The sequence below is a fragment of the Acinonyx jubatus genome, chromosome A1, assembly GCF_027475565.1.
Source record: "Acinonyx jubatus isolate Ajub_Pintada_27869175 chromosome A1, VMU_Ajub_asm_v1.0, whole genome shotgun sequence".
Taxonomy (NCBI): Eukaryota; Metazoa; Chordata; class Mammalia; order Carnivora; family Felidae; genus Acinonyx; species Acinonyx jubatus.
The window spans coordinates 19,035,088-19,062,062 of NC_069380.1; the positions used below are offsets into that span (position 1 = coordinate 19,035,088).

General features: G+C 39.4%; 1 protein-coding gene across 1 annotated transcript in view; it reads right to left on the reverse strand.

Annotated features, from left to right (window-relative positions):
• The window catches only part of VPS36 (vacuolar protein sorting 36 homolog), a 30,395-nt gene extending 4,923 nt beyond the window's left edge, over nt 1-25,472 (reverse strand). Inside the window, exons 1-11 of the mRNA XM_027064753.2 lie at nt 25,314-25,472; nt 19,123-19,191; nt 16,978-17,048; nt 14,127-14,241; nt 12,968-13,057; nt 12,160-12,246; nt 4,343-4,375; nt 4,142-4,219; nt 3,374-3,508; nt 1,699-1,764; nt 237-301 (exon numbers count right to left, since the gene is read on the reverse strand). Coding sequence (XP_026920554.1) covers nt 237-301; nt 1,699-1,764; nt 3,374-3,508; nt 4,142-4,219; nt 4,343-4,375; nt 12,160-12,246; nt 12,968-13,057; nt 14,127-14,241; nt 16,978-17,048; nt 19,123-19,191; nt 25,314-25,409 — 905 coding nt within the window. The 5' untranslated portion in view covers nt 25,410-25,472. The remainder of the gene's footprint in view (nt 1-236; nt 302-1,698; nt 1,765-3,373; nt 3,509-4,141; nt 4,220-4,342; nt 4,376-12,159; nt 12,247-12,967; nt 13,058-14,126; nt 14,242-16,977; nt 17,049-19,122; nt 19,192-25,313) is intronic.
• Nucleotides 25,473-26,975: the final 1,503 nt, after the last annotated feature.

Below are 26,975 nucleotides of genomic sequence, written 5' to 3' on the forward strand. Positions count from 1 at the left end.
TCATTGCCCCAAATCAACAAGAGTTGGCCCACTAGCCCCTCAGGCCATGTACAGCCCCGATAAGGAGGGAAGCTAGGAGAACAAGTGGTTTCTGCTCACACGGTATAATTCCCAGAGGGGCGATGTGTTGGTTCACCACGCACAGACCTGTGTGGGCAGACCTGGCAGGGTTTTCCTGTCTACTGTGTGAGGAACAGTGGCTCAAGCTGGCACTCTTCCTGCAGAGGTTCTTTTACCTGAGAGGTAACTGTAGTGCTTCCAGCATCTTGCATGCATTCACTAGATCTTCTGGTGAGAGCAACTAATAGGAAAGAAAATCCAGTTTATACTACAAATTAACAGAGTGATGCTCGTGTGTTCAAGGCCCATGGTGGGTGTGGAGTCTATTTTTTTTTTTATTTAAAATAAATAAATAAATAAATAAATAATCATTTAGCAAGGCCTTCATGTTGCCTTAATCACCACAAGGAAGAAAGGATTAACAAAGAAGCGAAGCAGTGCTATCTGACAGAAAGCAATGCAAGCCGTATATGTAACTCTAAGTCTTCTAGTAGTCATATTAATAAAATAAAAAGAAACAGGTGAAATTAATTTTAAAACATGTATTTTATTTAAGCCAATAAATCTAAAACATCAACATATAATCAATATAAAAATTATCAATGAGATATTTAACATTTCTTTCTTCTGTACTGAGTATTCTAAATCTGGTGTGTAATTTACACTTACAGCATATCTCAGTTTGGATTAGGTGTATTTCAAGTTCACAGTCTTCACATGTAGCTAGCTAGTGGCCACCCTTCCAGACCCATGCAATCTTAAAGAATCAGCCCACTGTGGCATTTGACAAATACAGCTTTGAGTCATAGGCCCAGCCTGGGTCCGAATGCCTGTCAAACCTCTATTTCCAGGTGCAGCTTTGGTCAAATAATTTAATCTCTGGAAGCCTCAAGTTCCTCATCCTCATATTATCCCCAAGACGGGGACAATAAAAGTAGCTGCCTCACTGAGGTGCTGGGAGGCCTGGTCAGTAGGAGGTACTCACTGACGGCAGTCTTGAGGACTATTCAAATGAAAACAGAGCAGAGGCTTTGCTCGTGAACCTGGGGTGGGCGCTTGAAAGATGTAGGAGTTCTCTGCACAGAGGTGACTGCTGACATCACAAAACTGTTTGAATGAAGGGCACAAAGAGTGCACGGACCATTCACATGTGGGTGTGAAGGGGCAATGAGAGCTGAAGAGCAGCCACTGCTGATTCACGGCCAAAGGCAGAGGGCAGCTTTCCCTCTGTTTCTCTCCAGGCCATCTGTGTCCAACCCAGTTAGTCCAAACACTGAACTGTCACAGGGAAAAGGCCTCATACACAACCTTACTAATCATAATACAAACACAGAATATTAAAGCCAGAAGGTATCAATCAGTCCAAATCCTTGTTTTAGACATAGGACAACCGAGTCTCAGTGAAGTTAAAAGTAAGCTACTCAAGGTCAATCAGCATGTCACTGGTAAAACCAGGAAGAGCGCTTACCTCCTAGATCCCCAGGGCAGGACAGCATTCTTGTCACTGCACCACACTGCTTCTCAGATGGTTTTGATATTCTCAACCCTTCCTCAAATTGTATTCACTGCAGGGGAACTTGTATTATGTTAAGAAAGTCTATATTTAGTTAAAAGAATATCTAAATGTTCTATTCTTACCTCCATTCCTCGAGCTCGGTTTACTAAACAGTACACCTCCGTAAGTGACATTATTCCCCCTCGTTCCTGTTAAAATACGAAATTTAAAAAGTATTATGTTATAGTGCACACAAGTTAGCATTCCTTAACAGAAATCATAAGCAGAGTGAAATCAGGATTCATAAAATTTCCTAAGAAGCCTTTTAAAAACTAAATTTGCACACAGGAAAACCTAGCCAGATACGTGAAACATTTCAAATTCAGTATTTGGACTTTAACATCATTATTACTGTTTCAACATTTACATAAATGAAAAGAGGGCCTCTACACCAAGTTTCAAAAAGTGTATTTAAATGTTTTGAGTATTACAACTAATAAATGAAAAAATTATAGAATTAAATGGCAATATCACCATTGTAATCTCTAATGAAGTAACAGACCTAGACATTGAGTGTTAGTAGCTGCTAACATCACACAAAAAAAAGACATTCTGTACCTGCTGACGGAAATGCACAGCACCCTCTATGAAATATCCAGCAGAAAAAAAAAAAAAAAGAACTTCTAGATATAACTACCAGTCTACAGGGAATACATAAGGCAGGGAAGTATGTTAACATACAAGTCAGCAAAATCCAGACTCTGAGACACTCTATAAGAAAAACCACTAGTTTCTTCAGTAAATAAATTTTATAGGAGAGAAAAAAAGAGGAGAGGGAAACCCACGGAATTAAAAACAAACAAACAAACAAAAAACACCTGGGTGGCAAATCAACCAATTGCAAAGTATCCTGATTTGAACAAACTAACTATAAGAAAAAATGTGAACACTAAGTAGGTATTTGATTATATTGAAAATAATTTTTAATTTGTGAAATGGGATTATAATTACATTACAGGCATCTTTATCATTGTAATTACATACTGAAAAATTTACAGATAAAGTAATGTGATGTCTTGGATTTGCTTTAAAATAATATTTTTTAAATGTTTATTTATTCGCTTTGAGAGAGTGCGTGAGTGTGGGCCTGAGAGTCGGGGAGGGGCAGAGAGGAAGAGAGACAATCCAAGCAGACTCTGCACTGTCAGTGTAGAGCCCTACACAGGGCTCAAACACACCAACTGTGAGATCATCACCTGAACTGAAATCAAGAGTCAGGACACTTACCAACTAAACCACCTAGGTGCCCCTGCTTTAAAATAATTTCGAGTGGACAATGTTTACAGATAAACCTGGATGATGGGCATGCAGGGATTCATTATATTTTTCTTATTTTGTCATGTTGGAAATACTTCTTAATATGAGTGCTTTAATAAGTAAAGTTTTGATTGCCTGAGTCATGTTAGAAGATATATCTGTGTTATCAAATTATAACAGTACACTATATATTCAGACTAGATATATAGAAATATATGTAAACATCTAGAGATCATATGTTTCCTTTTGAAAACAGGAGAAAAGAAAAACTTTATATCAAATAGATTTAGGAAGTTACAGATATCTGAAATGGGAATTGAAAACAACTTAGATTTTGACAAAAAAAAAAAAAAACCACTAATTTAATATTCCTGAACAAAAAATAACGTGTTGGTTGAATAGTAACCATACTGTGAAAGGAGTTAAACTCTTGTTAAGATTTCCGATGACACGGAGAAAATTTAACACAACCGAAAGAGACCACTCAGGTTTTGTTTTTACCTCCAGCGGCGCCTGCAGTATCCCAGCCAGCTGTTTGGCCAGCTGCATGTGGTACTGTGTGCCCGAGCCGCAGGTCTCCCTGGTAACTGGGTTAGCTATTCCCATGCTCAGCAAATAGGATTTAAACCTGATGGTCTATAATAAGAGGAGAAAATGCACAAAAAGACTAAAAAGCAGAATTAGTCTTTCCACCCCAACATTGAAAATCTTTCTATCATAAATTCAATTCTACTCAATTATATCTGTATCTACCCATTTCTTCTACTGTGTTTTGATAGTGTGAATTCTAAGAAAGTGGATTTCCAGTAGTTCCCTGTGTGAAGCTAATTCTTCTTCTTTTTTCTATCTTGATATCTCATACTCCACTGAACTCATGAGTTTGGTGTGAGAAGCGGCTAGGGAGCAACTATGCTGCATTTAATGCCAACCAAATGATAGAGCCAAAACCTTAGAAAGGAAAATGGCTGTGACCAGATTGCACTGAAATTTACTGAAACAAGTATCAAATTTATGGATATGTATAAAACAACCACTCCTTCCACATTTCAATATCTCTCTTTTCCACACTCTAAGAGAATGTACAGAAGTATCCTTTAATCCTACTAGAACCAGCAAAGTTTTTATGGTTGAGTTTTTCGTTAGCACTTTCATATACTCGCAAGTCCTAAAAGAAAACACTCCATTAAGAAAGAAACTGCTAAACCACTGAAACATCACTGTTATTTGTGTAACCTGGTTTCTAATGCCTTAAAAAAGCAATCTATTTACCTCATCTTCTGTGATGTCACCTTGCTTGTCTTTAATCTTATTAGCAATTGATTTTGATAACTCCACCATTTCCTTAGCCTGTGAAGAGAACAGCAAAAGACTGAAAAAAAAAAAAGTCCCCAAAGTGCCTTGTTAACAAAACACAAGTTCAAAACTTACATCATAATTGGTAAGAATTTAATAGGTGTAAGTTACATATACCTTGACCATTAGCTTGCTGAGGTCTTCAAAGGCCTGAAATGAGAAATGAGTTTTTGTTGGAATCTAAAGATTGAAGATGTTTTTAAGTAATGAAGCACTCTATTTTCTTCCCTTTGATGAAAATTTATGAAAACTTCTTACAAATATCTATTTATATAAATATTTACATAAGTAATAAGCCTATCTTATTCTAAGGATTCAGTTTAGCTAAGAAACCATAAATTTTCCAAAACAAACTGCAAAAAACAACTTTTCAAATTTTCAAAGAAAAAGGTTATGATTGATTAAACAAACAAAAGGTGACATAAGTAATAAATCGTTCAGAAAATATTGTTTACTGTTCTTTCACATAAGTAAGAGAATTTGTCACTGGTTCTTGCCAAAACCATTTCCTGATGGGAGGTCAAGAATCAAAGGCATTGTAAAGCTTTCCTGGTTGAAAATGGCAATGTGCAGCTGCCAGAATACTTCTTTGGGCACAACAATTTTGGCTTTAATAGCAGGTGTGACTTAACTGAAACTGTAAACCTCAGCCTCTAAATATTGAAGAGTTTATACTTGTAGCCTGGGATGTAGTGGATATCACAAAAGAAAAACATTCAAATACCACCAAAATATACCTAAATAAAACCCATTAATTGTTTGATTTACTACAATGAGTATCCACTTCAAAGGCCTCTTCAAACTTTAATCAGACATATTTATAGTAAATTTATTTCATATCGCCAAAAACGTACTTCCAATGAAGAACATCTGCCAAATGATGTGCACAAATGTTATTTTTTAAGCCAATTAAGCAACTTCACATTAACTGAAGAATCTTTTGGTCGATACAGAATAATGGTCAGCAGATTCTGATAAGCCCATGCCCATCTTAATCACATACAGAAAAGTATCCCCCATCTGCAAAAGGATTTTGCTAAAAGAATAGAGTGTTGTGTAAGATTCTTATGGCCAGACTTACTAAGGCTAATACTGAGAACAAAGGGGAATGTGCACACACCTAACAGGAATTTCCTCAGATAAACAAAAGGCTTAAACACTGGATTCTTATCAGCAACAGCCAGCAGATGCAGGAAACCTTTTGTGGGAAACTCGGGGCACCAGCTCTGAAGCTAAGTTAACTCTAACATTTAAATGGAGGGCAAATCACACACCAACCTAGTTTTCAAAAATAAAAGACACAGACACTTTACACACTTAGATTTTTACTTTGAATATACAAAATATTTACAGATTTCTTTTACCGGGGTAGGGAACACTAGTAAGACAACACTTTAAAAATTTTATATGGTAAATCACTTTATTTACTAGGTTACATTTCCATAGAAAAAATATGCTAAAAGTAATAGTGAGTCCACACAGAATACATCAATTAGCCCTCTTGCTTACAGTCTGTAAAAGACAAATACAAATATTTTAGTGTCTTAGAAGAATTAGCTATATTTTAAGTAATCATAAAACACAAATGAAAGCTTCCTCACATCTATCCATATTATTATTCTAAAATAAGGAATTAGCCAATTGTCCAAAAATGAGGTAGAGAAACTACCTACAATAAAAGCAACACGTGTGCAAATGCAAAACAGATGCATTTGGCCACTCTGCTATTTTATCTGCCAGTTTACAGAACTTTCTAACCCTCTACCAAGTCCACAGTCAAATTTCTACTCCAATTAAAAAAAACAATGACATCTGCTTTAAAAATACCCTCGTAATGCTGATTTATAGCATTATTTCTTGTTTCCAGTCATTAATTTGGTTATCAGCTTTAGTAACTATTAATATATTCTTGAATATTCTGTTTTGGTTTTCTTGATTTTGTACCTTTACATATTCTGTTCCCTGTACCTGGATCCTCTTATCTCTACTAGTCTTCTGTTAGTGCCTGCTAAACTTTCAGGCCTTGACTTCCATTACTTTTGCTAACAAGACTTCCCTGAACCCCAAGGAAGTTAGAGGCCATATAATGTGTTCCTGCTGCAGCCGCCATTTTCTCTAACACAGCATTTCTCCTGCTGTAGAGAATGCCTGTCTGCTTGCCTGTCTGGTGCATCATCACAATATCTAAAACATCAACCTGATGCAGGGCTTGCACAAAGTGGAGAGCAAGGACCACCTGCTGAATAAATCACTGACCTGCATGAACGAGCACGATGACTGTATTGAATCCTTTGAGCTATGCAACTCCACGGAAATTAGATTGAAACACAGCAGCATTTCATAAATTAAGAAAAACATTATTTTGGGTTTTTTTAATTTAAAAAAAATTTTAAGTTTATTTATTTAGAGAGAGACAGAATGAGTGGGGCAGGGACAGAGACAGAGAATCCCAAGCAGGCTCTGCACCATCCGCACAGAGCCCGACATGGGGCTCGAACTCACAAAACCCGATCATGACCCGAGCGGAAGTTCGATGCTTAACCGACTAAGCCACCCAGGCGCCCCAAGAAAAACATCATTCTGAACACCAAATTGGTATGGCACAATTCAGAAGAATACTAATTCAAAATTAGTTCACTGCTCCATGCCATCTCCAAAAGTGTCACACAAAAGGATGACAGTAAATGTCACTGAAAGAGGGCAGTGATAGTACCTTCTGAATGATAAAGAGAGTAGCTATGATGCAGTCGACTACACTTGTCTGCAAATCAGAAGACTGAGTTCTCATAACCCTGGTTCTGAATCTAGTCACTAGCTCTGAGATGATTACTTCTCTGGATAGAAAAAAACCCCTTTAATGCCAAAATGCTGGAATTTTATGAATTTGAAGATTCTGGAAAGATGGTGGCTATGGCAGCATAGTTTTTTAATCTCTCTAAATCTTAGCATGAAACAAGACAGCGCAACTAGATCTCAAAACCAAAAACCCATAGGCAGCATATACTATAAAACTAAATGACAAAATAGCTATAATAACCTCAAGATAGGGGTGCCTGGGTGGCTTAGTCGGTTAAGGGACTGACTCGATTTCAGCTCAGGTCATGGTCTCGCAGAGTGTGGGATGGAGCCCCAAGTGGGGCTCTGTGCTGTCGGCACAGAGCCTACTTAGGATTCTCTCTCTCCCTTTCTCTCTGCCCCACCCTTGCTCTTGCACGCTCTCTTTCTCAAAATAAATAAATAAACTTAAAAAAAAAAAAAAAAAAAAGAGAGACGAAGGGGGGAAGAAAGGTCCAGATAAAAAACAGAGGAAGGGAATAGGGCCAGGAAACCAGAAAGCAGGCCACTACCGTTTTTAATAATGCATCAACACAGAAGAAAAGTGGGCTCTGTGGAATAAGACCAGCTACCCGACACTAGGCCTTTCTCTGAAAGGGCAGCAAAACTAATTTAACGTAAAAAATAGTACAGCAGGGGCGCCTGGATGGCTCAGTCAGTTAAGCATCTGACTTCGGCTCAGGTCGTGATCTCATGGTTTCTGAATCAAGCCCTGTATCAGGCTCTGCGCTGACAGTGCGGAGCCTGCTTGGGATTCTCTCTCCCTCTCTCTCTGCCCCTTCCCTGCTCACACTCTCTCTAAATGAGTAATAAGCTTTACAAATAAAAAGAGCTGTTTCAAAAAAAAAGAAAAGAAAAATAGCAACAGCCAAGCAGCAAGGTCAAATGCCACACAAAGTTATTATGAGAAAAAAGAAAATAAGGAGAGTAACATTACAGACAATAAAAGCAAGCCAGACTGACATGCTCATAGATCGGATCAAATAACCTTTTATTTCAACATGAGCTTAAAGACGTTAATAAAATGACACAAGCCATGAGTAGACAAAATAAGTCAGAAATGAGGTGACAGGATTCATGAAAGAATTTTTAAAAAATCAATTCAGAAATAATGACTATATTAGACAGAACGCAAAAGTGAATAAACACAACAGATAGTATATTAAGAGAAACAAAAGTTTAAAAAGAGGGAAATCTTCTAAATGAAACAGAAATGAAAGAGATAAAAAGGGTCTGAAAGAAAGTTGCGAGCAGTAAAGCTAGGCAGTAGAGCTCCAGCATACAGCTAACAGGAGTCACCGAAGAAAAATTAAAAGCGATTATTAAAAACTATAAAATTGAAAAAAAACTCCCTGAAATTAAAAGAAACAGTTTCTGGAACCGAATTCTGAAAGCGTCCCGTGTACCTGAAAATAACAACCCAGAATGACTAACACATTGACACATTCTGCTAAAATTACTGGGCTTTCTAAAAAAAGGGGGGAAAAAGCCTTTGGGCATCTAGGAAAAATACTGACTTTTAAGGTGGTGAAGAATTAGATTAGCCTCCCTCTTCGACAGCAGCACTTCATGCCAGACACAAAACTGAAAGCAACCGATTAAAGGCACTCAAGGAAAGAACACGTGAGCCAAGGATTTTAAATCCACCAAATGACTTCATGTACAAGGGATACAAACATGCCAGAACTCAGGGAATACTGTTCCCGTGAGCACTTCTGAAAAATCTACTGGAGGGAGGTCCACATCAGGACTGGTGGTGTCACACATAGTTACCTGTACAACTAGGACTCACTGAGAGCCAAAGCGGAGAGAGTGCACCCAGTGGCTGAATCTTCAGATACTGCACATCTATGTTTAAAATTGGGAATAATGGGGAGTTCACATACACACACACACACACACACACACACACAATCTTTTTAACTGTTTTAGTAATTATTTGGTAGTGGTATCCTGACTTTGAACAGGAAGTATCACTATGACCTTATGAGGCACTTGTACTCAAACAAATAAACAAACACCTAGCTCTTTCCACTAAAAAGGACTAGAAATAAATAAAGATCAGCCCAGCAGAGATAGAGTCCTAGCAGGCAGATTGTGTTTTAAAATATAATTTACCACTAAAACAAAACAAAACAAATAGAGATTCTTAGGTAATGATTGATTCCAGATCTGGGGCAGGAAACATACAAGATGGTTCTGGAACTTTTGTCACATCAAACAGTAAGGAAGCTATCAAAGTCCACCAGGTCACATCAAAAATACTAAGGGGCCAACCTAAAGAGGCTCCCACTGGCCAAAGATGGGACAATGTGGGCTTTAAACAGGATAATAATTGTAATTGATTGAAACCCACCAAATATGTTACAATTTATGAGTTCACAATAATATGTAAAAAACTCCAATGAGTTGCCATTGGAGGATAAGGAACCAATTCATTATGCTGATGATAAAGAAAAAGTCATTTATCTTGCCCCGTATGAGTAGTCAAATAGATGAAGGGAAGCAGCTCTTCAAAAAGGATTTCAACTAATAAATAAAAAATAAATCCTAAAATATTGCCATTTGTAACCACCAAAGAACCAAAAGATCTATGCACCGAACATGAACAGCTGCTGACAACATCAACAAAGACATGATGTGCCTCCTGAGGAAAGAATACAGTATCACCACTAATCTTATCAAAGGGATCAAGGAGAAGTCGGATGAAGCCTCTGGGTCCAGCTGCCAATTTGCAGGAAATACATAGAGCCGGGGAACACGTACAACTTTACCATAAATGTGAGATCAGCAAAACCTAGACCACGGGCACTTACTAGGCCAAATGACCTTGGTTTCTCAATGATAATCTGTATTTTCAATTTAGTGGGCCAAGAATTGGTACTATGATGGTTAATTTTACATGCCAACTTGATCAGATGATGAGGTTCCCAGGTTTTGACGTTATTGATGTGTCTGTGAGGATGTTTCTAGATGAGGTCGGCATTTGAAATGGTAGACTTAAGCACAACTGCCCTCCTCACTGTGGGCGGGCATCACCCAATCCACTGAGAGTCTGAAGGAACAAAGGTCGAAAGGAGAACTCACGTTTTCTTTCTCTGCCTGACTGCTTAAGCCAAGACAGCAGTCTTACCCTGCTCTTGGACTAGACCTAAACCGTCAGTGCTCCTGGTTCGCAGGCCTTCGGACTCAGATTAGAATTTGTATCACCAACTTTCCTGGGTCACCAGCTTGCAGTTGGCAGATTGTGGGATTTTTCAATCCCCACAATCAAACAAGCCAATTTCTTATATTAAATGTCTTTGGGGGCACTTGGGTAGCTCAGTCAGTTAAATGTCCAACTTCAGCTCAGGTCATGATCTCACAGTCCATGAGTTCCAGCTCTGTGCTGACAGCTCAGAGCCTGCAGCCTGCTTCCGATTCTATGTCTCCTTCTCTCTCTGCCCCTACCCTCCCTCTCAAAAGTAAATAAACATTAAAAGAAAATTTAAACGTCTGTGTGTGTGTCTGTGTATGGAAAGATAGATGTATATAAAGGTATATGTTGATATCTACATCTATATATCTCCTATTGTTTTTTTCCCTCGGGAGAATCTTTTCTTTATTTTTTAAATTTACATCCAAGTTAGTTAGTGAATAGTGCAACAATGATTTCAGTAGATTCCTTAATGTCCCTTACCCATTTAGCCCATCCCCCCTCCCACAACCCTTCCCGTAACCCTCTGTTTGTTCTCTGTATTTAAGAGTCTTTTACGTTTTGTCCCCCTCCCTGTTTTTATATTATTTTTGCTTCCCTTCCCTTGTGTTCATCTGTTCTGTGTCTTGAAGTCCTCATATGAGTGAAGTCATATGATACTTGTCTTTCTCTAATTTCACTTAGCATAATACCCTCTAGTTCCATCCACATAGTTGCAAATGGCAAGGTTTCATTCTTTTTGATTGCTAATACTCCATTGTGTGTGTGTGTGTGTGTGTGTGTGTATACAGACACACACACACACACACACACACACACACACACACACACCTTCTTTAGCCATTCATCCATCGATGGACATTTGGGCTCTTTCCATGCTTTGGCTATTGTTGATAGTGCTGCTATAAACATGGGGGTGCATGTGCCCCTTCGAAACAGCACACCTGTATCCCTTGGATAAATACCTAGTAGTGCCATTGCTGGGTCACAGGGTAGTTCTATTTTTAATTTTTTGAGGAACCTCCATACTGTTTTCCAGAGTGGCTGCACCAGTTTGCATTCCCACCAGCAGTGCAAAAGAGATCCTCTCTCTCTGGAGAATCTTGATTAATACAGGTATTCAATAACTATTTGCAGTTTAGACTTTATGTGACTGATACACATCCTTGAAATTCTATGAACAGCACTAGTCAATGGGATTTAACTTATAAACTATTATTAAAAACTAAAGAATTACTTCATAGAGTAATTTCATAAAAATCCGAGACCATCTTTATATAAACACAGGAAAACAAATGGTATGTTCAGATGTATTAACTAACCACAGAGTCTAATATGCATAACTGGTTTCCTTAATTAGAATTCTTCCCCTTTCACTTGAACTTCCTCATAAAAACACTGTAATGCGCATGCTCAGCGTTGTTCTCCTAGTGGAAATAATGGACTGGTTTGAGCCATTCTTACTATCTCTGTGTCTGGTCCCCGAGTGGTCATCAGCATAAAGCTGTGTGGTATCTAACCAGGTTAACAGCCACAGAACAGCATTTTTCCCTCAACTAAGTTAACCAAACAGCCAAAATAATTATACAGAGGACCCTGAATTCATTAGCAGTATTATCCAATCAATTCCATCTACACTTTAAAACTTACACAACACACCATGTTTTCTAACATCAGAGAAAACAAATTTGCACTGTTTTTATTTCTTTTTGGAAAAGGATTTTTACAACATGGTTTGGCTAAATTATGCCAACCAGAAGAAGACCTGGAATAAGAGACTGTGGCTTCAGGCAAACTAAATATATTCCAATACACAGAACGGAATTAGTCATCAGCTACATCCAAAAGAATAAACACAAATGGCTAAAAAAGACAGCTGACCGGAACTTATGTTAAGAGTTACCTCAGAAATGTTTTTGTCAGTTTCTTTCCTTTTTTCTTCCAACTTCCTTTCAATGCCTACAATTCCCACAGCCCTTATTCTTCCTGGCTGAGAAACAAAAGTAGAAAATAAAACATACAAAATAGGAAGGACACAATCTTTTGCAACCCACCACAATGTGTTTTCAATGGTGGAAAAGGACCCACAAAGAACCAAAGAAAAACAGCATACAATTACATCTAGTTTCCTTTCAAAATATTTGTCAGTTTCTTGTCATACATAGTGATCTTCAAATCAATATTAAAAAAAAAACTGTATATACGATAACTGGCATATTTTACTCTGTATTTTAGATAGAAATTAAATTCATTTTTGTTCTTTGGTAAACTATTATATACGTATCATATTTAATAGGGTCTCAAGCATGCAAGAAATTATGGTTAAAAATTCTGGTATTTGACAGTTATTACACAAAGTACTTTCACACATTTGAGTGTCTGTCCACAGTTGGTGGTTAACTTAGACTGGTCTGAAAAACATCACCTAGAGGCACTGTCTGTTCTCTGATGCCAGACTGATTACGAAGAACAGAATGTAGTGAATGGAATCTAACTATGACCACCCCAAGAGTTATTCTGGTAAGTAGTCATTTGTTTTTGCTAAGTATCTACCGTGTGCAGAGCACTAAACTAGGTTCTCTGAAAATAAAGGTTTTATCAGAGTACCATTTTGTTTCTCACAAGTTCTATAATCATAGAAATCTTTTCCCTTAATGAAGATGCAAGTACAGAATTGAAAACATTGGGTTAAGAAATAGTTTCAACAATACCTGGGGTCCTCTATTTGTCGGTAAAGCTTGGGAAACTGGCATATTCTCCCATCTTCTCTGTGTCATTTCCTCAGACAAACGCCTATAAAACTGTTGCGCACATACATACACTTTAAATGAGTCAGTCAGGTTATAGTATCCTTATACAAATTATTACTTAACATTTCTTTAGTTGAAAGGTCTGTTCACTCATTGCAAAAAGCCTAAAATTCTCAGAGACATCAAAAGAAACCAAAGGAAGTTCTCTTCTTGGATCAGCTTCAGAAAGCACAAAGGAAAAAAAAAAAAAGAAGAAAGAAAGAAACTGACCTTCTATTTAAGTGAGCTATTCTCAACAAAGAGATGAGTGACAATGAATAAATAGACTTACTTTAAACAATCCTGCATATGTGGATTGTTTTCAATCTATAGTGAAACAGACAGAGTGCCAAGAAAAATATACAACCATTATCCATGAAGGAAGCGGAGAATAATTTGTCTAGTTAAAATGTGAAGCCAGAAATGAGAGCCAAAACATCACTACACTCACAGAAAATCAACTATATTTTTTACCGACAGTGAGCATGACTGCAATTAGTCACTTATATTTGCTTAGTGCCTACTGTGTGAGGAGCACTCGGTGAGGGGTTATAGAAAAAAAAAAAACATAAATAATTTAGGATATCAATGGGGGAGATAAACATACCCTTGTAAATGTCTGAGGAATACTTATATAGTCACTTACTAATCAGAACCTGTAAACTATCATATCATGGAGTAAGTAGGTAAGTGATTAGATCTATATGGAGTCAGTAAAGAAAGACTGCCTGATTTAAGACTGATGAGCTATCAGATACCAAGATAGTTTAACATTTCACTGCATTATACTCTGCCTCCTTAACCAAACCACTGAAAAGTTTACTAGTGGCCTAATAGCATGACTTAGCATATTGCCAGCTTCTGGGTTTTCCTTGTGACCACACCCTCCTGCTTCCTGTTCTCACTGGAACCTAAACTTCATTTTTCTACTGATAAGGCTTAATCTATTAGAAAAATTTTGTTGTAAAAATATGGTGAAACCTGGTATGTTGTACAATACGGATTTCCATCATATTAACAAACAATAAAAATACACACAAGTACACATTTCTAGTCCAATTTTATGCATGAAAAAGCTCACCTCAATCTGGCCATGTTCCTTGAAGGAGAGTTTGATGTAGGAGTTCTTACTACTCTGGAAAGGACCAGGTTCTTTGTTGGGTGGAGCAGGGTGAAGATGAACCACTATTTTGGCACTAAGGAATAAATGTAATGAATTTAATCACCTTTAAGCATCACTAATTCTATTTTCATAACCTTTAATATATTTCAGTTCACTTTTAAAATTCATGTAGAAACAAGGGACATCTTGAAAGGAATTCTTCTATATTTTTTATTACATCGGTATTAATGAACCTTTCAAAAATACCTCTACTTATAATTTATAAGCTACGAACCAAGACATTCAAGTTACTAGTTCTATAGATTAATTCAGAAGGTGGTTTCAAAAATAAGTTCAAAATAAGTTTGTAAAATTTGGGATAGTTCATTATGTTGGCTTATGATTAGGGTTTTCCATGGACATAATCATCCCCAGAGGTTACCAGGGGGGCCTCTAATTTCTGCCAAAGCATACTACCTTACTCATTTGAAAACAAAATGTGAAAACTTATCTGTATAAAACTGGCCAGCTGACATTTTGTTAAAACTCTGTCCAAAACTAACATTCTACAGTATAATTTTTGGAAAATGCCACTCAATCAACAGCATGATCTAGAAGATAATCCAAGAGCAAAAACAATTCTCAAAATGTTGCTGCTCTAGAAACACAAACTACCATAATCTTTATGACTACCATTATGTTCTATGCTAATAAAAATATCACCATATTTGTTCAATTTTATAAGCCTTTTTCCTCTTTTTCCCCCAGCCCGCTCAATAAACAATCTTCTTCCGAAAATTAACAAAACCAAAGCACTCAGTCAAAGTATCCTGGATACCTAGCTTAGAGCCTTTTGTCAAATGAAGGTTAAAAATCCCAAAGTCAGCATAAAATATTCAGGCCAGTTTTTAAGTATATTCATTTCACAGGTCATTCAATTGCCATATTTCAAGTTTAAAAACCACCAAATCAAAGAAGCATCTTGGGTTATGAGATGTTTGGTGTTTTGGTGTGTTTTTTTTTTAAGAGATAGCACCATGTGTGTGGGAGGGTCAGAGGGAGAGAGAAGAGAGAGAGACAGAGGAAGAATGAATCTTAAGCAGACTCCATGCTTAGCACGGAGCCTGACATAAAGCTCAATCCCACTACCGTGGGATCATGACCTGAGCTGAAATCAAGAATCGGACGCTCAACCGACTGAGCCACCCACACGCCCCAGGTTATGAGATGTTAAAAGGTGAAACGATAAATATATGTGTGTGTGTGTGTGTGTGTGTGTGTGTATCTTTGAATCAATGAAATATGGTAATTGCTTGGGAGGGAAGAGATGAGAACTAAAGAGAATGTTTGAGAAAAGTTAACCTGGCATATTATTAAATTCTTACCCACTGGACATGGTTAAAAATAAGACGCTAATGGGAAAGTAAATATTTTAAATATTTTTGTTACAGTTTAGATTCCCTTGGAAGACAGCAGAGGAAAATTCAAATGATCTGGAACACCTTAAAGTTTTACTTTGTAGAACTTAAGAAAAGTAATACATACAAATATTGAATCATTATGTTGTACACCTAAAAGTCATACAATGCTATATGTAATTATACCTCCATTTGAAAAAAAAGAACTTAAAGAGATGGAGACAAATGACGAGGGGAAAAACAGAAATTAGAGAAATAGCCTACTCTAAAAATCTATGCCTTTATTAATCTTTTTGAAATGTTGGTCAATTTCTTTTATGTCAAATAAGCAATCTTTCATGCTAGCTACATTATAATTAAGGGACACATTGCATTTCTAGTGGAGTTCAACATCCATTTAACCTCTACTGAAGTTAACTATACTAATGCTCAAGATGGGCCCACATGGAAAAAAAAGTTATCAGCAATATTTGTTCATAACTGCCCTCAATTACATGTACTGAAAAAATAAACCCAGAATTTTTTATGTACGTGATTAAACAGAAACATTTGAACGTGTGACTTTAAACCAGGGTGATCACATGTCCTGGTTTGCCTAAAACAGTCCCCATTTTATGCTTCCTTGGTCCAATTATAAACAGCACCCCCTATTACTTTTATAAATGTCCCATTTTTGACCATAACTGTTATGATACTTCTATTCTATGATACTATTATGATACTTCTATGATACTTTCTATATGTGAAAAAGTCAAAGTGGAGAAACTTAATGATCAACTAGAAATGGGAGTAAGGGGCGTCTGGGTGGCTCAGCTGGTTAAGTGTCCAACTCTGGCCTAGGTCATGATCTCACTGCTCCCGAGTTTGAGCCCCGCATGGGGCTCTGTACTGACAGCTCAGAGCCTGGAGCCTGTTTTGGATTCTATGTCTCCCTCTCTTTCTCTCTCTGCCCCTCCCCCACTCTGGCTCTCTGTCTCTCTCAAAAATCAATAAACATTAAAAAAAGTTTTTTAAAAAGAAAGTGAAGTAAAGTCAGTCATTTTTCTCAGATGAGTCCTTTCTGATTTTAAGTACTACATACACAGAGGTGCAAAAGCAAATGTTTGTGGAAATACATGCAGTGACAGCTGGCTGACATTGATTTATTTTTATCCAAGGATATTATATAGCAAACCTTGGTACTTGATTTGTGCTTTAAGAATGACTTCCATTTACCCATGAGTTTAATGTAGGAAAACACCTTCTTAGGGGAGCTCCTGACCAATGACCACTATTTACAAAGCCCCAAACCACAATCATTAGGTTCACTCCCACATATGAAGTCATGGCACAGCAATATATCTACCAGGCTAATAATAATAGCTTGACTGGAATGTTTTTTGTGAAAAAGACTGCAGTATATAACACCTCACCTTTTCCCAATTCCAGCTGCCTGTTCTTCAATGAACACAATCTGGGAAAGAGGAATGGCCATGCAGCACTCCTAGGAGGAAATCATCAGAAAATATGACTCTTCAGACTCATCAGAGGGGGTACCTGGATGGTTCAGTCGGTTAAGCGTCCAACTTTGGCTCAGGTCATGATCTCACGTTTGTGAGTTTGAGCACCGGGTCAGGCTCTCTTCTGACAGTTCAGAGCCTAGAGCCTGCTTCGGATTCTGTGTCTCCCTCTCTCTCCCTGTCCCTCCTTCACTTGCACACTCTCTCTCTCTCTCTCAAGAATAAACATTACAAAAAAAAAGACTCATCAGAAATCCTTGTTTTATAGCATTTAATACAGCATCATATACCTTTAAGGTACTTAATAATAAAAACAATTTTAAAAATTATAATATGAATTTAGTCCTTAAGTAAACTGAAGAAAAACTGAATGAAACAGTACTGTGGTGGCATTTTGCTGCATAGAAGAACACAAGAGGTTGAAGAGAAACTGTTCTCCCTCTCTTCTCTGCCCTTCCCCCACTCACGCTCTGTCTCTCTCTGTCTCAAAAATAAATAAACATTAAAAAAAATTTTTTTTAAATGGGGCGCCTAGGTGGCTCAGTTGGTTAAGCATCCAATTTCGGCTCAGGTCATGATCTCACAGCTTGTGGGTTCGAGCCCCGCATCGGGCTCTGTGCTGAGGGCTCAGAGCCTGGAGCCTGCTTCAGATCCTGTGTCTCCCTCTCTCTCTGCCCTTCCCCTACTCACACTCTGTCTCTCTCTGTGTCAAAAAGAAATAAACATTAAAAAGGTTTTTTTAAAAAAAAACTATATCTACCTTTGTTTTTACAGTAGGTACATCTTTTTAAAAGCACTACTTATATGAAAACTTTTTATATATATTCTTATAGAGAAGACAAAAAAAACCAGAACAGGTAAATCAAAACCTGGAGTGTTCTATATGGGTGATTCTGTGGTTCTATATGGGTCATTCTATATGGGTGAGACACCTGTTCTGTGTCTCCCTCTCTCTCTGTCCCTCCCCACTCATGCTCTGTCTCTCTCTCTCAAAAATAAACATTAAAAAAAATTTTTTTAATAAATAAATAAAAAGTAAAAGAATTAGACAACATTAACAGTTCTAGGGTGTGCCTTACCAACAAGGTCAATATCCCCATGAAAGGAGATTGATTCTTGGGGCTAAAAAGAGTCAGATTTTTCAATAGTTAGTGGCCTTTAAAGAGCCTCAGTACAGTATATACTTTGCCTATAAAATACAAATGTCATGGTGGGGGGGCAGCAATTATGAAAATAACACAGATTGCTTATTTACTGGCAACACTGAAATTTGCACATACACACACGCACACTTTCAAGTTAAAGCTCTTTGGAATAAAAATAGCTTTATACATGGAACTTGTTTTCTCTTCCTAGAAATGAAAACACAGGGAGGTTTCTCCTCTTGCTGAATGACTTTGAGGCCATTCTTCTCAGTATCTAGGTTAAAGTATCTACTTCCCAGCAGACCCATACTCCAGATTCTCAGTCAGGAAGTTTGTTTTGAGGACCCCTGACAACAGGTGGGAGAAATACTGCTGTTACACACGGAACATTCAGGTATGCAGTAGGCTGACTGGTGTTTAAAAATGGAGTGACCATAAGTCTCTCTCTGTTTAGCAACTATAGACTTTTCTGAGCTGAATGAAGGACAGCCTCTAACTCCTCTAACTGCACTCCATTCAGAGAGATCATATGAGACACTTCTTGACATCGTGAAAACAGAAATTTAAAAAAAAATTTTAATGTTTTATTATTTATTTTAGAGAAAAAGAGAGAGAGAGAGAGCAAGCAGGGGAGGGGCAGAGAGAGTGGGAGACACAGAATCCGAAGCAGACTCCAGGCTCTGAGACGTCAGCAGAGAGCCTGACACAGGGCTGCAACTCATGAGCCGTGAGATCATGACCTGAGCCAAAGTCGGACACTTAACCAACTGAGCCACCCAGGCACCCCGTGAAAATGGAAATTTATTGCATCTGTTTAATTCTGACAGACAAACAGACAGACAGAAAGAGACTTCAGGGATTTAAAACCTACAACAGATTTAAAAAAAAAAAAGACAAAAAGCCTTTATCTTACATGATTTTTCTGATCTCTCCAAATTAGTCGGTGTGTACTAAGAAGGAGCGTCCCAGCATCAAATTTTATCTAGAAAGACAAGATCATCACAAAATATTAATGATGTATCACTTAATGCAGTCCAGATTTTCTTCCTCATAAATTACACACAAAAAAGTTAATCATATAAATAAACATTTGAGAATTAGGCTTACCACAAATTAAACAGAAGCAATGCTATACACTTCATAAGCTGTATATATACATATATATATATATATATATATGTACATATACAGCCCTGATAAAATTAGGAAAAAATTGCAAACAACCAAATGAGTAACAATAGGGTAGTAGTTAAATCAAGTATGATACATTCATACTGTGGAATCCAAGCAGAGGTTAGGAAGAATGAGGTATAGCTCTATGGACTATCACAGAACTATACGACAGAGTTAGTGGGGAAAGAAGCAATTTACAGCCTATTATATATAATGTAATCAGACAGAAATAGAGATAATCTCCATATCCCAAACTTCATATGAGATATATGCATGTGTCTACACATACATACACACCCCCCCCCACACACACGTAGTATAAAAAGATATAAATGCAATACTCAGTGATCTGTTAACAATGATTATCTCAAAAAAGTGTGAGGAAATGGGAAGAAGAGAAGCAAAGGCCCCCTTTTTTAAACTATCCATTTCATTACTGATTGAATTTTTTACCGTGAGATTGAATTTGTATATAACACTCATATAATTTTTTAAAATAATTTTTAAATAATAAGAAAATAGACATAAACCTACAAAAATAAGTGTGGCTGGAGATTCAATCAATGACACTGGGACAACTGGGTTCTCCAGTAGAGAAAAAAAAAAATAATAATGATAATGTTGGATTTATACCTAATATACTTAACCAAATTAAATTCTAGATCAAATATTAGAGTTAAAAAAAAGAAAAATTATAAAAGCACTAGAAAAAATGAGAGAATTTTTTAAAAAAAAAATTTTTTAACGTTTATTCATTTTTGAGAGACAGAGAGAGACAGAGCATGAGCAGGGAAGGGGCAGAGAGAGGGGGAGACACAGAATCCAAAACAGGCTCCAGGCTCTGAGCTGTCAGCACAAAGCCCGACACAGGGCTCAAACTCACGTACTGAAAGATCATTACCTAAGCCGAAGTCAGATGCTCAACCGACTAAGCCACCCAGGCGCCCCGAGAATTTTTTACATAATGTAAGAGAAGGTCTTTCTAAGAAAAACACTAAGCCCATTAGCATTAGAGGCAAAGATTTATAAAGTGAACTCCACATACACGTACACAAATTCCTTATAGCAAAAAAACACCAAGGCGAAGATGGCAGACTGGGGAAAATAACTGAAACTCACATCAGAGACAAAGGGCTAATTTCTGTAACATATGAAGTACTCTTACAAATCACTTTTAAAAAATAGCCTGTAATCCATCAGAGAAATGGGCAAAGACTATTAACAGAAAGTTCACATAAAAGGAACTACAATGACTCTTAAGCACATTAATAGATGCCCAACCTTGCAGATAACAAGAAAAAAGCCAATTAAGAGAACATGAGGGCAGTCCATCCAGGAGATTGGCAGAGGTCCAAAAGCTTGGTAACACCATGCAACTGAAATGTTAGCGAAATAAGCACTTGCACACCTTGTTGGGAGCGACAACCCCCACTGAGGGCAATAGATTAATCTATCAAAAATACAAATACACATATCCTTTGATCCAATTTATCTACAGATGAATCCACACGTGCATAATCATACACTACTAGGTTATTCATTGCTGTTTGTGAAAAGCAAAATATAGGAAATAAGTTAAATGCCCATCAACAGAGAAATATACATCCACACAATGAACTACTACTCAGTGATTACAAAGAAATCAGGAGGCTCTATCATAGTAAAGTATTTGATAAAATCTAAGATGCCACTCATTATGAAATGCATCCTGATTCTGGTTGTTAAAATGTGTGTGTGTGGGGGGGGGGGTGGGGAATAGACATTTAGAATTGATGAAATATGGTAAATTCTCCACACAGATGAAATGAAAAAAGCGAGATGCAACACTCTGTATGCATAGCATATTACAAACTTACATCTTAAAAAAGGAAACACAATTTATACAAATACCTATGCATGATACGTATGCACAGCTCTCCAGAATGATGCACTGGTTAGCCTCTGAGGGGGAACTGAGTCACAAAGAGACAAAGGTGAAAGGGAGACTTTTAACTTTATACTTTTTGTGGTTTTTGAATTTTTGTCATGGGATTGTATCACCTACCCAAAATATAAATGTAAAAAATGTTTTTAAAAACTGTAATACAGGGGCACCTGGGTGGCTCAGTCAGTTAAGCATCTGACTCATGATTTTGGCTCAGGTCATGCATGAGCTATTACTGAGTTCGAGCCCCGCGTCGGGCTTGCTGCTGTCAGGGCAGAGCCCACTTCGGACGCTCTGCCTCTCCTCTCTCTCGCTCGCTCACTCAAAAATAAATACACATAAAAAAGAGATTTTTAAAACTTCTTTTTTGTCAATGAGTAAGATTTCCCTTTTCCAAAAGCAAGTACTTTATCAACTTGAGTACCTGGTGCTACGTTACAGCACAACAGTTCTGATTAAGCAGATGCACTTTCTCGCACTGAAATTCAAGCATAAGGATGTAAGTTAAAGCTGAAGGCAGAATATATTCCATTACTGTGTCAATTAACAATGTGCGCATGTAACGCTGATGCTCCAAGTGAAGATATTGTGTAATAGTTCCCTTCAGGGATTCCAAGGGATTATGAGCTAAACCTGATAGACAAGTTTAGGCTGGTTTGCTCCAGCCACTCAGAGCTAGAACAATTTTAACTACTTCAAAGTTGATGTAACTTAGGCTTTTGCTGGACAAGCTCTTACCCTGTTTTGTTTTGTTTTTAGTTAACATTTTTCTTTTATAAAAGTAATACAGTGTAGAAAATTTGAAAAAAAAATGGAAGTCTAAAAAAGAAAATGAAATCACTCATAATCATACCAGCCAGTGTGTGTATGTGTGTGTATATGTGTGTGCATGTGTAAATAATTTTTAAATAAAATGAAGCCATTATATTTGTAGTTTTATAAGTAGCTTTTTTCAGTTAGCAGCCTCTCATTAGTAATTCCTCATGCTGATTAAGGCATACCCCATTTTAATTAACAAAACTACGGTGGTCACTGAGATTGCTTCCAATTTTCCCTATATGTAATAATATATAATATATATAATAGTGCTGAGATGAGCATCCTCATTCATTGTATGTTTATGCATCTCTGATTACCTCCCAAGGGTAAATCCCTAAAAGTCAAACAGCTAGCTGGAAGAAAATAAACATTTTCTAAGTCTCCCAGTACATGCTGCCAACTTGCCACTTTATACACTACTAACCTGCTTTCATTATTATTTAAATTAGCTGAGGCTATAGAAGCTTTTGTGAATTTAAACAAATGACCTGTCTACGCTACTTAAGAAAACATACTGTGTGGTCATAACGGGCCCATGAAAACTGTGCCTGTAGAAACAAGCAGGTGCTCATTTATTCACAAGAGACACATGGGCGGTGGGAAGAGCCCAGTCTACTCTAAATGTGTCACCTCAGATGGGTCACAGTTTTCTCAACTGTCAACTGAGTGTCCTCATCTTTGGGAGGATTCACTATGTTAAACATTACATAAAGAGTCTGGCACTGGTGACTGCTACATTTGTGAAAGCATTGTAGCACAGTCAATTAAGCAGAGCCTTTGGGAGTCTGATCAACAGAGATTTAACTCCTGTCTCTCCTGATAACCAACTCTGTGGGCAAGTCACTTTCTAAGAGTTATTTTCTCATCCATAAAATACTCACCTCATATGCCCAGTAATAGGATTAAATGAGATTGTACATAAAGCTCCTGGCACATAGTAGGTACTCCTATTATTCAGGTCTTTTTTTTTTTTTTCCACGTATTTCACACCCACGATGAGCCAAAAGATACAAGGATGAGTAAGGCACACTTTCTGCCCTCCAGGAGCGTCCACCTGGCCTATGAGACAGCCACGTGCATGCCTGCCTGAGGAACGTGTTGGGACGCAAAGCTATGAAGGCTAAGCAGTCTGGACTGGAGTGTCCTAGACCAAGGGAGCCAGGGAAAGACACTGAAAGGGAACTTGACCAGATCTGGAGGCTGATAAGGAGCTTCCTAGAGTCTTCAGACTGCATGAGGTCTGGAAGCTTTCCAGCAGATGGAGGAAGCCAGGACATGAGACTTCCCCCTAGGAATCAGTCTAGCCCTCAGTCACACTGGGGACAGCTCAGCAAGTGACTCATTAGATGCAGCTCAGGGACCACAGCGGTGAGCAAGCTTGTCTTAGAGCTCTGCTTCCATTTCAGGACACCTACATTCCTCCCTCACTACCCTCAGCCTTTAGAACAGTTAAAAATTCTCGACGAGATCAAAGGATCTTAACTAAATTCTTCCCAGTACTTTTTTGTTAATCCTCTGATAACTATATCTACTTGTCCATTAAAATAGGCAAAAACAACAACAACAACAACAACAACAACAACAAAAACCTTAAAGGAAACACCAGAATTCACTGATTGAGCAATGGTTTTGCATATACAGGTCCTAATGGTTTTGACTTGTTATGGTCTTAAACGGACGTAGTTGTATTATGTGCCAGCCAAGATGCTCCTAATTTGCATACTGGAGTTACATACAACAGAGGGTGGTGTTCTGCAAAAGTGTGACTTCCAGCATGGACTGTCTTTAGGGGAGTTTCTGAAGACCAATCTATCATTGTCAGCATTCAGTTCTGAATGCTGAAGTTGATTATGCTTCCTATTTAAAACAGTTCCAAGGGTGTAACCTTCATTCAAAAACCATTTAGCTTGTCACTCAGACCAAGAGATGCAAACCCAATTGCGATCAAGTTAACCAAAGTGCTGAGGCAGGAAATGGAGTAAAACCAAGCAAGTTATTTAAGAAAAAGACCCTGCCTTGATTAGAGAGGAAACAGTACGTGGAAAATGCCCTCAGGGAGGCAGAGCGCCTGGGTCCGGTGTCATGTCAGCTGCGCCTGTAGACAGCTGGGTAACCCCTGCCCTCCATGACCTAGGAGGAAGGAAGCCTCGAGCTTCTGCAAGCACCGACCAGGAAAAGCTATGGGTCAAGGAACAAATGCAAAAGTACGGAAGGAAGTTTCATTAATAACACCACAAAGAAGATGAGAGAGCAGGTGAAAACTTCTGGAAACTAAAAATCCTGGTTAGAATAAGCGGGTTTCGAACATTTTTCTGATTAGAACCAAACTTCCCCAGAAGATACGGCCTGACTGCATTGGCAAACAGCTGCGACTGAGGCCGGCAAGTCTGTTCAGGGTCACGTCCACCTGGGACAAAGCCAGGGCACCTGCTTCTCCTGCACGGAGCACCCCTCCCTCTCCCCTACTCGCCCCCCCCCCCGCCCCCGCCCCTTTAAATCCTTCTGGCTTCGCCGGGACGGGGAGGATAGGCTTCGGGATGTGAGTCCACCGTCTTCCCAGGCCGCCTGCCTCCTGAGTAAAGCAGCCTGTCCCCCAGCGCTCGTGTCTGGAGTACGGATCTTCTCGCGGGGCGCCGCCCGGGCTGAGCCGAGCCGGTTCCCCGGGAGGTAACAGTCGGACGGAAGTCTCCACCAGACGCTCACGCCGGGCTAGTAACACTTGTCTACATTCGCAAGCGCCTCTCCCAAGGTTTGCGCCCGGGTGACAAGGCATGGCCTACCACATCACTTCACTAAACAAACGCTCAAGACTCCTTCCTTAAGTCATTCCAGAAAAAAAAAAGGGGGGGGGGGCGGAAAGGCGACCAGTGAGACCCGGACACGCTTCTCAGAAACCCCTGCGGGGCACTGCCCGCCGCTCGCTGGGGCAGACCGCACGCCAGCCGGCCGCACCCGGCTCGGCGAGGCACCCCGGCCAGCAAGCCGGACAAAGGAGGCACCGGCCCGGCGCGGCTCGCCGTCACCGCGCCGGATCCGGACCCGAGGAGCAGGCACCCGGCCAAGCCGTCTGCCGTCCCCGCCGCTCCCTGAGCGCGGCCGCCCAAGCGCCGTGGCGTGCGGACCCGGCACCCGGGCGGAGGCCCCTCAGGCTGGCCAGACCGCGCACCCGTCCCCGAGGCCGCCTCTACCTTCTCCTCGCCGTCGTAGATGCGCACGCCGCGCTGCTGGATCACCAGCGTCTCGTTGATCTCCAGGAGGCCGCTGGTCCACACGAAGCGGTCCATGGCCGCCGGCAGGCCGGCCTCCGCCGCTCGCCCGCGCCGGCGCTCGGGGGACGCGAGCCCAGCGCTGAACAGCCTGCGGCGCCCCCTGGCGGCGGGCGGGGCGGAGGCGGGCAGGGAGGGAGCGTGCCCGGGAAACCTGGGGTCGTGCGTAGAGCGCCCCCTGGCGGTCAGTCGGCCGGTGGCCCGGCGAGGTCGTCCACCCCATCCTTTGTCCAGTTCGGGCACAAACCCGGAGCTTGCAAGGGACTTTAAGGGAGGCCAGGACGCAGCTTGGACTTCCTTATTGTGCATTATCCCTTGTATTTGTGCCGTTTTCTTGTCACTGCCCAGCATGTTGTCACGTTCGTAAAAGGCTGTAAATAATACTGGAACTTTTCTTTCCAAATGAGGATTTACGGCCTGAACTGTTCTCTACACAGCTGCAATCAGTATGGAAGTACTACCTTGGTCCCCGCCCCCCTCCTTTTTCCCCATTAAAACCATTTTCATTTAGGGGTGCCTGGCTAGCTCCGTTGGTAGAGCATGTGACTCTTGATCTCAGGGTGGTGAGTTCAAGTCCCACACTGGAGTGGAGCCTGCTTTAAAAAAAAATCATTTTCATTTAAACATTTTCAGTATCATGAGTTTACTCTAGACGATATTTTAATGTGTACATCTTCCATAATTTATCTGTGCGTTGGTACCCACAAACCCTGGCAGCTCCCACCTGCAGGGCTTCTGTCGCTACCCCTTTCCTTTTATTTATACACTTTGCATTATTTGTAGTGCTACAATTGATATATTTTTGGGCTTTTAGGATTATTTTCTTAGCGTGTCTTTCCAAAATAGAATTATTGCTTTAAAGAGTTTGCACAAATTTTAGATTGCTACATATTGGGGACTTATTTAACCAGGATGCAGTGCCACCAGCAAATTGGTCTTTTTCCCAGGCTAAGTAGCTCTGTCTATATTAGATGTTATCACTTTTGTTATGTTTGCTACTTGATAGTGATTTTATTCTTTTATTTTGCATTTACTGATGAGGCTATTTCTCAATGCCTTTTAATCGAAAGAAAATCCTTGTCCTGAAGAATGGCTAACACCATATGAAGTTGGACAGCCTCCACTTAAGAGGATAGGATTATTAATTTAGACCAAATTAAACTGGCCAGGAGAAGAAGAGGCACAGAAAAGCAGATGGAGAAGGAGCCGCTGGTGAGGTAGGAATTCAACCAGGAGAGCGTGGTGTCCTGGAAGCCAAATAAAGACAGACTGTTAAGGAGAAGGAAAGAGCCTGTGTAAAAATCTGCTCATGGGTCAAGACCATGGGAGTGAGGATTCCTCACTGCTTTGACTTATTGGTGGAGTTATTGGTGGCCTTGACAAGAGTGAGTGCAATGGAGGGGCGGAAGAACAAGTCCTAATGGAGCGGTCTTAAATGAGAAAAAGAGGAGAGGAATTGTAGATAGGGAATAGAGACCACTCCTTTGAGGACTTTGCTGCAAAGGAGAGCAAAGAAATGGGTTGGTAACGGGAAGGCAGAGTGAGGCTGAGAAGTTTGGATTGTTTGTTAATTTGTTTTCCAGG